The sequence below is a fragment of the Sapajus apella genome, unplaced genomic scaffold, assembly GCF_009761245.1.
Source record: "Sapajus apella isolate SASKATOON/1434 unplaced genomic scaffold, GSC_monkey_1.0 scaffold18, whole genome shotgun sequence".
Taxonomy (NCBI): domain Eukaryota; kingdom Metazoa; phylum Chordata; class Mammalia; order Primates; family Cebidae; genus Sapajus; species Sapajus apella.
In genome coordinates, this window is record NW_022436958.1 from 28,722,104 (window position 1) to 28,736,406 (window position 14,303).

General features: G+C 35.3%; 1 protein-coding gene across 3 annotated transcripts in view; it reads left to right on the plus strand.

Moving 5' to 3' along the window:
* Window positions 1–14,303, plus strand: part of LOC116557101 (sodium channel protein type 2 subunit alpha) — a 148,378-nt gene that overhangs the window by 64,400 nt on the left and 69,675 nt on the right. For 2 of the 3 annotated variants that reach the window (XM_032286592.1, XM_032286593.1), the window contains exons 4-11: window positions 812–901; window positions 1,629–1,757; window positions 2,314–2,405; window positions 3,285–3,557; window positions 5,486–5,549; window positions 7,077–7,218; window positions 7,359–7,565; window positions 8,944–9,231. In XM_032286592.1, coding sequence (XP_032142483.1) covers window positions 812–901; window positions 1,629–1,757; window positions 2,314–2,405; window positions 3,285–3,557; window positions 5,486–5,549; window positions 7,077–7,218; window positions 7,359–7,565; window positions 8,944–9,231 — 1,285 coding nt within the window. Of the gene's footprint in view, window positions 1–811; window positions 902–1,628; window positions 1,758–2,127; window positions 2,220–2,313; window positions 2,406–3,284; window positions 3,558–5,485; window positions 5,550–7,076; window positions 7,219–7,358; window positions 7,566–8,943; window positions 9,232–14,303 lie in introns of all 3 variants that reach the window. The other variant, XM_032286594.1, reaches the window with a different exon arrangement.

The window sequence follows — 14,303 nt, forward strand, 5'->3', positions numbered from 1 at the left end:
GAAGGGAAGGGCTTTGGCTGTACCTGCAAAGGCAAAGTGGAATGGGGTGAAACCAACCCAATATTTGTAATAAACTGTGTTCTTTATGATTCAGGAAGCAATTTATTGAACATCTATTATACACTAGGACCATTAAGTTGCAGGAGATTTACATAGTTTAACGAATTTGATCTTCATAGCAATCTTGTGAAATGATTCCTTTTTCTTAATTTTATAACCAAGTCAATTGAGATTCAGGGAACTTAATAAGTAATCTTGCCTTAGTTACAAACCCCAGAAATGCTGGTGTTAACACCTGCCATCTTCTCTCATAATTCAGAATTTTATGAGCAATTGCAGTAGATTATATATTCCATTTAAAAAGGACCTTATTAGAAGACATTCTACCAGTGTAACTTTTAGGATGATGTTATAATACATTTAATTAACTACTTTAATTCTCTTGTTGAATTTTTGCCAGGGTTTACATACATGCTGAATTTGCTGTTTTATTGTTCAGTTGAGTTTGTCTTTAAGAAATTTTAAATTGATAAATTATTTAGGAGTGAAATAATTTCTTTGCATTAATCTTTTTAATTACTAAAGGTACCGAAATAGCCTCAAAATAGTTGATGGCTTGGCCTGAAGACATGATCTAAAGATGAGGTTGTTGAGTTTAAGAAACAGAGAAAAAAAAAAGTAAATGATAAAATAATAAGCAACAAAATAAGTAAGCACTAAAGTTTTAAACTTGTGGTGGTGAAGGCATGATAGTGTGTGAAAGTAAGATTTTTTCCATTGAACTTTGTCTTCCTTGACGATATTCTTCTACTTTATTCAATATGCTCATTATGTGCACTATTCTTACCAACTGTGTATTTATGACCATGAGTAACCCTCCAGACTGGACAAAGAATGTGGAGTAAGTAGAAATATTTTTTCAATATTGACACCCCTTTATGTTTCATATTGTGATTTTAACATCTTGAGACCTCCTCAACTTCTTTAACAAATCATACCAGCTACTATTAAGCAGACACTGATTCAAGTTCATTTCACTCACTAAATGTCCTCTAGGACAAAGCTTGCAGTGGGCTCACTCAGTTGCTCAAATTACTGCACTAGTTTGACTGCCATTATCTGCAGCCCTTTATCTTCTTTGTGAGCCTTACACTCTTTTGAAGATCACCAGTGATTTACTATTATCTACTGATAAAAATTATGCCTAGTTTTTATGTTCCTTTTTCAATGACCATCACAGTTCTGTGTGATACTAGTACACATTTCATGGCCTTTAATGGCACACATTTTATAAAATACAAATGCTTCACTCATTTTTGGATTCATACTTATTTGATCAAATCAGACTGAACCCCAGGGTATTTCAGATTATGTCTTCATATAGAATCACATTATTTGGATCATTTAAATTAATTAATGTGGAAAATTCAATATTTAGTTATTTACAGTCAGTGAGAATGTCTTTTGGAATTTAATGTTTCTTTTTTGCCTTAAGCCTACCTAAACTCCATATCATAGGGAGAACATGGAAGTATCTAATTTTTGTTTGTTCTTTAAGTCATCTTTAAGATACGTACATATAAATTAACCACTAGATTTTTAATGTGAGCTTGACTATTTTCTCTCAGGTATACCTTTACAGGAATTTATACTTTTGAATCACTTATTAAAATACTTGCAAGGGGCTTTTGTTTAGAAGACTTCACATTTCTACGGGATCCATGGAACTGGTTGGATTTCACAGTCATTACTTTTGCGTAAGTATCTTAATACATTTTTTATGTCCGAAAAAATAAATCATTGGTGGGATTCTATACTGTATTTTCCTTGGTGGTTTGCCTTGACAGATCAAGCATTTTTCTTAGTAATCACATTTTTCTTCCAATCAAATTATTCAGTTTGGAGAATTAGGAACTATCACAGTAAATTACATGGCTTTGGTTTCAATTAGCACTGTAAAGTAATAAAGTTTCTCAAATAACAGAGATTATGATTGATGACAATGCCATTTTCCTCTTAATTGGGAAATCTGATGGCGACACTCATGAAATTTAAAAGGTCTTGATGAAAGACCAACATAGACATAGATTTCCCTAAATTCTGAATAACTCTGGTTTAATTCTACAGGTATGTAACAGAATTTGTAAACCTAGGCAATGTTTCAGCTCTTCGAACTTTCAGAGTCTTGAGAGCTTTGAAAACTATTTCTGTAATTCCAGGTAAGAAGAAAATGGTATAAGGTGGTAGGCCCCTTATATCTCCAACTTTTCTTGTGTTCTGTCATTGTGTTTGTGTGTGAACCCCCTATTACAGATATGTGACAGAGTTTGTGGACCTGGGCAATGTCTCAGCGTTGAGAACATTCAGAGTTCTCCGAGCATTGAAAACAATTTCAGTCATTCCAGGTGAGAGCTAGGTTAAACACCGAGGCTGACTTTAGCTCCAGTGGTGCTACAATCACAGCTTTTGTGCAGAAGCCTGGTTGCTTGTTGCATATTGCAAATAAATATGTAAAAAAGCAAGAATTGGTACATCATTTTTTGGATGCATTTGATTCTTTGCTTTTTACTCGTTGCTTTCTTTAAAACTATTCTAAATCAGCCTTTGAGTTTAACAAGAGTTGCATGAGGCATTTGCAGTAACAGGCTACATGGTTTGCATCCTACAACATCAAGCTTTCCGCATAGATGCCAAACTATGAGACATTCAGATTGATGCAAATTTGGCAATTTAGACCTAAAACTGGCAATCTTTTAAGCTGCAGATAAATGAAAGAGCAAGGGATAGCATGAGTGCTGCATGGGGCTCAGTTTTCAGATGTCTTCCTTTTTTAACCCATACTCAAGCTTGCAGAATTCACAAATACATAACTTCATAATTCATTGACTTCAAGATTTCTTACTATTTTATTCATATAGACTTTTCTAAAACCAATAAGGGCTTAGGAAGTAAGACATCTGCAAATAAAAGCAAAATATTTACACAAGGTTGATGTTTAAGCATGAATAACAAAATCATTTCTTTTGCTCTGAGGAGTGTTTGGAAATACACATTTGGTTCATTTCCATTTACAGTTTTCTAATGAACATACAAGTTCTGCTTTCATCCATTTTCACCAGCTAGCAGGCTTTTCATGAAAATGTTATTCAATCACAAACATTAAACTAATATTGTTGGCATTCTGCATGACATTTTTATTTTCCAGGACAAGCTCATGATATTTTTGCCGATAAAATAGCTGCTGAGTAGTATATTTAAATTCCTCCTTCTGATTCTGTTTGTAGGCCTGAAGACCATTGTGGGGGCCCTGATCCAGTCAGTAAAGAAGCTTTCTGATGTCATGATCTTGACTGTGTTCTGTCTAAGCGTGTTTGCGCTAATAGGATTACAGTTGTTCATGGGCAACCTACGAAATAAATGTTTGCAATGGCCTCCAGATAATTCTTCCTTTGAAATAAATATCACTACCTTCTTTAACAACTCATTGGATGGGAATGGTACCACTTTCAATAGGACAGTGAGCATGTTTAACTGGGATGAATATATTGAGGATAAAAGTAAGAAATACTCTTTAAACCATTAAGTTGTTTAGTTCTCTAAATATTAAAAATTATATATAATGGCAATTATCTCAATTTTCATGTGAACCAAATGACTTAGACTAATTTAAGATGATTTAATACATATAATAGAGATATCAAATGATGCCTTATTCCTTTTTACTTTTACTTGTTTTTTTTGAGACACTTTCACTCTTGTCACCCAGGCTGGAGTACAATGACATGATCTCGGCTTACTGCAACCTCCGCTTCCTGGGTTCAAGTGATTCTCCTGCCTCAGCCTCTGAATAGCTGGGAATACAGGCCTCCCCACCCCACCACACCGGGTTAATTTTTGTATTTTTGGTAGAGACGGGTTTCACCACGTTGGCCAGGCTGGTCTCAAACTCCTGATCTCAGGTGATCTACCCACCTTGGCCTCTTAAAGTGCTGGGATTACAGGTGTGAGCCACCGTTTCCAGCTCTCCTTTATTCTTTTCTGTCAATTGACATAATAAAAGTTTTCAATTGAAAATGTGTTAATCGACCAGGTGCAGTGGCTCACGCCTATAATCCCAGCACTGTGGGAGGCTGAGGCGGGCAGATCACCTGAGGTCGGGAGTTCAAGATCAGCCTAACCAACATGGAGAAACCCCATCTCTATTAAAAATACAAAAAAAATTTAGCCAGGCATGGTGGCCTATAACCCCAGCTACGTGGGAGGCTGAGGAAGGAGAATTGCCTAGGCAACAAGAACGAACCTCTGTCTCAAACAAAAAGAAAAGAAAAGAAAAGAAAATGTGTTGTCTTGTTTTATGCCTATGTTGCAAGTACTTTCATATTATGTCATATTAAAAAATGCGTATTTGGTAGGCATTAATCAGGTATTTTTTGTCATTTACTAAATAAATCCAGGGTATTCCACTGAAAAGTGTTCAGAATGCTGAGGGGAAATAACTTGGCCCTATTTGGTTGATGCAACATATGTATTGAGTATATATGATGTATCTGAAAATAGAGAAACCATTTACTAAAATGAAATAAAAATTTGTGTGACCCCAGAAGTTAAATAATCCTGATTTAGCCATTCACTTACTCACATTCCAGTTAGTCCCTTTAGTGTCATCACTGTATTGTAGTTACCAGTTTAGTTCGATTATATTTAAGGCATGAATATCAGAATAAGCTTATGACGCCATATTTTTCAGCATGATTTCTTAACATTGATCCCAGCCCCTCTGTCATTTTTATGCGTGTGTGTTTGTATGTGAATATAAAAATACATATGTTTGCAAGTTTTCTGAGATATCTTTGCAACTTACTGAAATTATATGTCATACCTTAAAAATAAAAATTAGATATACTTAGATAACATGTATCTCCAAAAACAAGTTTATTTTCTTGATTGAAAGGCAGAAATCAAGCAAAAATTTTAAACAAAATACTTATTTAGAGCATCACAAGAGAGAATAAATACCCAAGTTCACTTCTCACAGGAAATTAAGTTAAAATTTGCAGGAAAAATGTCTGAATCTATTTTGAGCCTGGGGAAAAAAGTACATGGAAGGTAAAATTTTATTAGCATGACAACACCTAGAAACAACCAGCCTTTCTTCTTTCGTTTTGTGCCCAGCAATGAGCACAAGCAACTTGACTTATATTTATGGCAGTAAGTTGCCATAAATGTTGATATAAGAATGTTATCATAGTAATTCCTTCTGAATATTTTTCTTTTTAACATATATTTTCTAATCATTTGTGCAATCAGAAAAGTTATGCATTGATATTTGTTTAATATTATGAAAAATCTCTTTAGCCAAATATATTTATCAGTTTACCCATCTCATTATGATTGAAAATATTTGTAATCTTTTCTACCTAAACAGGATGGTTGAAATGCTTTACAGGCTTTTAATGATTCTTTCTCTTCATTTCTTTTTAAATAGGTCACTTTTATTTTTTAGAAGGGCAAAATGATGCTCTGCTTTGTGGCAACAGCTCAGATGCAGGGTAAGTGGTGCTTCCTATTGAGTTTCAGTCCACACTGCTCCATCAATGTCAATAACTTGCCACCCCCCACTCATCCAGTCCCGCTCACTCCTCACTCAAAACCCTCCATAAATTCTACTTCACGGCAACTCTCAGAATAGCCAGGATAAAGTGTAGATTCTCACCTCCTTTACACTTCACAATATACTCTTTTGCATCAATTATTTTTCTATACTAGGTCACATGTAATCTAATTTAGTTCAATGAAAAATAGAGAATAAAGCAGTATAATATGCATCTGAAGCTTAATAGAATTCTTAAGCACATACTTTTATAAATGTGATATTTTATATATAATACTATGATCTCCAGAGCTTAAAATGTAAGATCTCTGAAGATAGTGTTAATATCTGAGACATGAGGAGTATTTAGTATATTTTGGCGAAGTGGTTAAAAGCATAAACTGGAGAGCCTGCATAGATTCAAACTTTGACTCCATTATATAATCTCACTTCCACTTGCCTTCATTTGCTCATATGACAAATGGGTGTAATAATAGGGGTTTTGTGATAATGAAGTGGATTAATAAATATAGCCATTTAGATCACTCAGTAGTGCCTGTAAATATTATTGTTGAAATTATGCAAACATTTGTTATTAAAAAATACGGAGCTAAAGCCTGGGAAAATTTAAAGAAACAGTTAATTTCTCTATTAAGCAAGATTTTAGAGCCACACACAGAAGTCTAATGCATTTTCTTTGGACGATGATACTGTAAACATTAGTATCCAGTAAGAAAATTCCCAGTGATAATAGGCTCTGCATTTGGCTCCTATGATCAGCACTATGCTGCCTTTATCTTCAGATTCCAGTGATAAGTAAATCACACAGATTTTAATTCCTTGTGTGTACTGTAATAAGTGCTTTACATACAGTATCTTCTTCAATGCTTGCAAATTCTTGAGATGGTTTCTCTTATTAGCCCATTCTCACATGCAAGGTGCCTGAATATTAGCAAGTTAAGAAATTTGCCAAGATCATTCAGCTCAGAAGTGTCAGGCAAGACGTTGAAGCCAGGTCTGCTTGATCTTCAGGGTTCTACTATGACATTTTTACCACACAGTGCCATTCACTCCCTTCAGCATGCTCCATCTATCCTTTTTTCACTTCTTTGCCCTGTTCTCACACTCACACACATTTCTACCCCAAGACATCTTCAGCGAAAATCAACCTTTTCCTTGCAGACATTTTTATCTGTCCTTAAGTCCCAGAAGATATTAATCATGATATGTTTGCTTTTATATGGAGACACGATAAATATAATAATGACAATTATCAATCACAGAGGAATCCATAAAGTAGACCTAATAGATTCTGTTATTACATAAATCAGTCCACAAGTGCTGAATTAAATACTAGGTCAGGTGAGAGAAATCAGCCTTTTTCTAGTGCCCATATAAAATAGACATTGGCATCTATTAAAACAGAAAAACTAAGTAGCAGACTTGCAGTTATTGACTTCCTCTCTTTCCTCTAAACTAATTACAGCCAGTGTCCTGAAGGATACATCTGTGTGAAGGCTGGTAGAAACCCCAACTATGGCTACACGAGCTTTGACACCTTTAGTTGGGCCTTTTTGTCCTTATTTCGTCTCATGACTCAAGACTTCTGGGAAAACCTTTATCAGCTGGTGAGAACAGATAAAATGATTTTTCTGAGAATCATAAAACACTGAGCTCAAGAGAATTGCTATAGAATACTTTATTACTTAGAGTGTGAGCTTGTAACATCCTATATACAATTTATTAAAATCTCTCTTTCATTTTGCAGACTCTACGTGCTGCTGGGAAAACATACATGATATTTTTTGTGCTGGTCATTTTCTTGGGCTCATTCTACTTAATAAATCTGATCCTGGCTGTGGTGGCCATGGCCTATGAGGAGCAGAATCAGGCCACCTTGGAAGAAGCTGAACAGAAGGAAGCTGAATTTCAGCAGATGCTTGAACAGTTGAAAAAGCAACAAGAGGAAGCCCAGGTATAGTGAACAAGCATACAGTTCTTTGTTTTTCTTTATCTGAATTCTTTGACCTAAATTTTGAGGTCAGTGGCAGGGTAGTTGACATTAGAAATGGGTCGTATGTGTTTGGTAAGTGCTAGGTGCCTGTTTGGGTGTTAAGAAGTTATTACTTTATTGCAGTGATCTCTGTCAATAATAATGGCATCAAAACATGGGAAATTATAATTGCTTTACTGACATTTTTTCTCCCTTGTGGCTCCTTGAGGAAATTAACTATTAACAAATGCCTCAGTTATTCAAATTTACAGAGTAGATAAACCTACGTATCCTCAACTAAAGTATTTCCTTATGGGAAGAGGAATTCAGTTACATTTGCTTCTTCATTGCAGTATCACCAGAGGTGGCAAGGGTCAGAAAACCAGAATCAAACTGAGAACATTATTTCACTGAGTCTGGAAAGGCAAAGGCTTACTCAGTATTTGTTTTCTTTTTTTATTATATAAAGTGTACAAATGCAAGTGTGTGGGTTACTTCAATAAAACACTGGTGTATAGCATATTATAACATTAGCAATCTCTGCCTCCTACTCTATAAATCCTTTAATTTGGACTTGATGAGTCTTCAACATAAGGCAAGAATTGCTTTAATTACATTTGCTTGATTTAATGGCATTAACTACCACAATTCCCTATTTTTGTCTTTTCTTGTATGTTGAATACAATTCCCTTTCATCTCTGAGTATTCCTAAATATGTAACAAAACTCAAAGTATATTGATGTAATAACAACAATATTAAACATTGTTTTTCTGCCAAAACTACTGTTATACTTTTTACAAATTCATGCAGATGCCATGATCTGGGATTCTCTCATAAAAAACCTGTATTATGTCTTTGTTGAGCATTCCTTAGTGAAATACTCAATTGAAATAATGGAGAAAAATGTCAATGAAATAAAACACGTGTCTGAACTACATTTAATAATTCAGACTAGCACTAAATTTCTTTACTGTGTGAAAATGGAAGCAAAGGAAAATGTATATCAGATTTAAATAGGAAGCCTTTAATTCCTAAATCATTTACTTCTTAAAATATTGTTTAAATTATAGAAAAAAGCTATTATGGGTTTTGAGTGTCTTACTCATATTATTAGGTAATTAGGCATCATAGTGTGAGGACAGAGAGTGAAGGTTCTCATCAAAGCCGCATGGATCATCTTCCATATGACTACTCGTTTTATTCTTTGATTGGTCTAGTAACAATGTACTGTTTTCTAAAATATTGAACAAAATGGAGACTTATTTTTCAAGATTATCTTCATGATATTGCAGCTAAGTTAGCAGTAACATGATAATATTTTTTAAGTTTATATGCAACTTCCACTTTGCATCTTTCTAGGCAGCAGCTGCGGCTGCATCTGCTGAATCAAGAGACTTCAGTGGTGCTGGTGGGATAGGCGTTTTCTCAGAGAGTTCTTCCGTAGCATCTAAGCTGAGCTCCAAAAGTGAAAAGGAGCTGAAAAACAGAAGAAAGAAAAAGAAACAGAAAGAACAGTCTGGAGAAGAAGAGAAAAATGACAGAGTCCGAAAATCAGAATCTGAAGACAGCATAAGAAAAAAAGGTTTCCGTTTTTCCTTGGAAGGAAGTAGACTGACATATGAAAAGAGATTTTCTTCTCCACACCAGGTAAAAATATTAGATTACATGAATTGTGTTCTCGTAAAATATTTTTAAAGAATATGCCAGAATTTGATGGAGAGAAAACTGCCTTCCACCTGAATGGCGCAATACTTTCAGAGTAGTGATGATTATCTAGTGTTTTGGCCATCACTTCAGAGAACTTGTGAATTTTACAACTTTTTGGAACCCCAGAAAGAAAATTTTAGATCCCTCTGGGTTTGGAAATATTTGTGGTTTTGAGTTTTTCTTAAAGACTCAAAGATCTTGGATAAATTTTCCACAAGAGGAATTATCAGCAGATGGTTCCCATCTCCTCTTAACTATGTGCATGGAGCCAGTGAAATGTGGGTTTTCTGAGTGACAAATTCCCAGAAGTGGTCCAGAGACTCTTTCAGGCCATCTGCAAGGTTGTTCCCTTCAGGTGCAAACATCACATGCAAAGTGCATTCTTCATGCCCTTGTTTCAAATGGGACTGAAACAAAGTATCTCTAAAAGTAGCTAAAACTCTCAGACAGGCAGGTGCTGAGGAAGATTTACGACATGAAATAAATAGCAGTGTTTAGTTGTACTTGATTATCAGTATTTCATGTTAAACATGAGACTTGCATTCAAAGACAACTGTGATTTATAAATTGCAAAAAAATATTCACTGGATGCCTCTGCCTTTTGTACCCATACAAGTTGTTGACATTTTAAAATTTAGGATCCTAATTGTCTTTGAAATTACCAAGATGATTCCCAGAAATACACAGTATCTGAGAAGACAGTTTCACCAGGAGTGAAATCTTATTATCTATACAATAACAATAACAATTACAACATTGATAATGGCCAATATTTATACATTGTGTTGTTATTTGTGACTTTAATTCATTTAAGCCTTTCACTGTAACCCTAGGTAAGTTCTAATTTAATTAATATGCCCAATTTTTATATGTGAGGAGAATCAGGGGCTGTATTCTTTTTTGAGTACCTATTATATGCTTAGTATTCTTTTTACACTTTCATAATTAATGCTAACAGTTTTGTGGAATAGTATTATTTTCATTATGGTTTTGGATCAGTAAAGTTAAATAATTACCCAATGTCATATAGTTATTTAGAGCTGAGTTGGTATTCAAAGATTGCCTGGTACTAAAAACCTTAAAATTTCCACTTTGTCAAGCTGCCTATGAAGAATACCTTTAGGAGCTGATGAGAAAATTTACAGTATGACTTTATTTAAAAGACACAATAGCATTATACTTTCTCTTTCACCTTTTTATAGTATAGACAAGCTCACATAAGCTTATATGTGATATATATATATATATAAATTTTTGTAGGTCAGCCATTATCATTCCAAATCCAAATACCATCATAAGATAGGATAAATTGGGGATGAACTCAAATTTAAAATAGGAGCTTTAAACTAAATATCAAAATTTACTTGTTGTCTTCATTTTGTTGTCACAGTCATGATGATTCCATTCGTAGAAACGTTAATCAATAAATGGGAATCCTTAAAAGCCAAATCCTCTGTTTACAGCATTAGTCATTCCGAAAAGGAAGAAAAGAAGAAAAAGAAAGGGAGGGAGAGAGAGAGAGATTGAGGTGGGAAAAAAGGGAGCAAAGGAGATTGGAAGGTAGAGTATTTTTGCCTACATTTTTACCTAAGTTTGTTTAAATTTTTGTCTAAACTTGTCTAAGCAAGTTTAATATTTGAAACTTTATATCAACTTCATATCAAACAGGGAACAGAGATTCTCTTCAATTTGCCTTATTTCTAATTGAATAAAATGAATTCTAGACAAAATGATGAATCCTGATAAGGCTAGGCTCTGTTCTTCCTTTCCCTGTAAATTTTGCTCATAGATATGATATTCTCCCAGCGGCCTCTTCTTCATATCTCTAATTACCTCTGTTTCCCAGCTAGTTGGGCATTGTAAGTGATCACTGACTTAGAAGACATGGCATGGCTGTCTCAAATTGATACTTGTTTCTTAAGTGGTCTCTATATAAAAATAGATTTAAAGACTTTATTTTGCTTAATAAAGAAATATTCAAACAAGTGTCTAAGAGGATGGAGAGAGAAAGAGAAAAAGACATAGGGAATGGGAGAGAAAGACAAAGAGAGGGGGAAGAGGAGAAGAGGAAGAAAGGAGGAGAGACAGAAAACCCTGAAATCACACCAACCCACTTTGCAGGCCCTGAAAGTAATACTGAAAATAGCAAATCAGACAGAAGTACTTAACCTTGGTACAGTAATAGAGGGCCCATCACATTTGTTAGATTTTCAAGAGTTCAAGACCCCAAAATATTAGGAATTATTGTTTTGTGATGACATGAGAGTGTTGGTAACCATCTCTGTGTTTGTGTTGAAAAACTATACAATGTAAGCCTTTACTGCAAGATTATAATTTCCTTAGTAGAGTAAGTGGAAATATGAAATGTTTATTAGACTCGGATTTGACTCGTTAGTGTGGTAGAGAGGGGAGAAGAAAGTCAAGAGTGTAATCTCTAATCAAGTTTCAAGATAATCTGGATTTTTTTTTTGAAACCCTTATAAGACACAATTTACATTAGAACCTGATCCTGAAAAAAAAAGACACAATTAACCTTAAATTATTATTTTATAATTTATTTGTGACAAGCTAGGAGTTTTACTTTTTAAAGATTCATTTGGAATGGGTAATTTTTCTTACTGGCTGTCTTTTTTGTGTCTTACAGCATTTGATTACTATGCATTTATGTAATTAATGTCAGCAATAAAAGTTCATGCTAACAGATGGGACACGATCACTTCTCATATAGCTTTCACATGTAAAGTATGTTTTTGTATGGCTTAATTCATCCATGCTCCTTGAGAAACACGCAATTTTATAACTTACTTTCTTTCAACCCTTTTATGGCTCCAGCTGAATGGGGTTCTAGCAGTTAAAATATAAACTCTTGCTGAAAGAGACACATTCTTTACTGCCAAGCATGTATTGTTTGCCTTTCTTTTTCAGTTAATGATGAGCAATAGGTCACACATCCTTTTAACTGTTATGTCCTCATAGCTAATTTAAAGTTCCTTGTGAGAAGAGAGAAAGGAGACATGAAAGAAGACGGATAGTCTAAGGCTTTAAAAATACCTGCTTGTATGGAAAACAATAAAAGAACGAATCTTATTAATATAGTTAATAGCATAAAAAAGCATGGGAACAACCAAAGGAGAGGTGATTTCTTTTGTGGGAGCAGTAACTCTTCTTAGAAGTGCTTCTTACTGTAAATAGTGAATAGAATCACATAAGATAGTGTTTAATGTTTAAAGACATATAATAGACACTAACAGATACTATTGAGAAAAAGTAATTCTTTAGCTGGAAAGAAAATAAAAAGCATCCATATTGGTCAGTGTATTACTCTGCTGATAAAGACAAACCTGAGACTGGGCAATTTACCAGAGAAAGAGATTCAGTTCCACATGGCTGGGGAGGCCTCACGATCATGGCGGAAGGCAAGGAGGAGCAAGTCACATTTTATGTGGATGGTGGCAGACAAAGACAGAGTGAAAGCAAGCAGAAGAGGTTTTTCCCCATAAAACCATCAGATCTCGTGAGACTCATCCACTACCATGAGAACAGTATGGGGGAAACTACTGCCATGATTTAACTATCTCCTACCAGGTCCCTTCCACAACAATGGGAATTATGGGAGATGTAACTCAATATGAGATCTGGGTGGGGACACAGCTAAACCATGTCATTCTGTCCCTCCCAAATCTCATGTCCTCACATTTCAAAAGCAATCATGCCTTCCCTGCAGTCCCCCAAATTCTTAACTCATTTCAGGATTAATTCAAAAGTCCACAGTCCAAAGGCTCATTAGGGACAGGGCAAGTACCTTCTGCCTATGAATCTGAAAAGTCAAAAGCAAGATAGTTACTTCCTAGATACAATGGGGGTACAGGCATTAGTAAATACAGCCATTGCAAATGGGAGAAATTGGCCAAAGCAAAGGGGCTACAGGCTCCAAGCAAGTTCAAAATCCAGCAAGGCAGTCAAATCCTAAAGCTGAGCCCTCCAAACTGTTCCACCCTGTGTGCGTTACCCAGTTCCAAAGTCGCTTCCACATTTTGGGTTATCTTTTTAGCAGTGCCCCATTCCTGGTACCAATTTACTATATTAGTCTGTTTTCATGCTGCTAATAAAGACATACCTGTGACTGGGCAATTTACCAAAGAAAGAGGTTTAATTGGACTTACAGTTCTACATGGCTGGGGAAGCCTCACAATCATGGCAGAAGGCAAGTCACATCTTATGTGGATGGAGGCAGGCAAAGTGAGAGTGAGAGCCAAGCAAAAGGGATTTCTCCCCAATAAAACTGAGATCTCATGAGACTTATTCACTACCACGAGAACAGTATGGAGGAAACTGCCTCCATGATTCAACTATTTCTCACCAGGTCCCTCCCCGAGCAATAAAACGATGGAAGATGGTAAATCAAGATAAGGTCTGGGTGGGGACACAGCCAAATCATATTACTTAGAAATAAATATAAAAACCTAGATATTAATAAGTATAAAATAATGGTGTTCATTTGTTTTAAACCTTTGGCAAGAAAAAGACCAAGCCAATAATACTTAAATTATGAAATTAGTCTTCTTTCCAACAATAATCACTTAAATCCAATGCAAGTAAAAAAAAGAATGCATTACATGATGTAAATACTGACTGTGAGTAGCTTTACGCATGAGTGGACCCAGAAGCTCAAGACATGCTACCATGACCGTTGTCCTTTTCCATATCTGAATCCAGGTTTCTCCTACATGGTGGCGAGATGTCACTGCAGCTCCAAACTTACAGCCAATATTTTTAGCAGCCTCAAGTGAAAAATCACCATTTCCTCAACAGTTGTAAAAGACAGGGATATCTTTCAATTGATCAAGCAGGATTCCATGCCCATCTTTAAACTATGTGTGGAATACATTGATTGGCTAGGCTTAGGACATTGCCTGGGACATTAGGAGACCCTAACCTCAATTCCTGGATCTAGCAGGAATTGAGGTTAGGGTCCCCCAGGTTACCTGGTCTGAGAGTTGAGGAGCATTTCT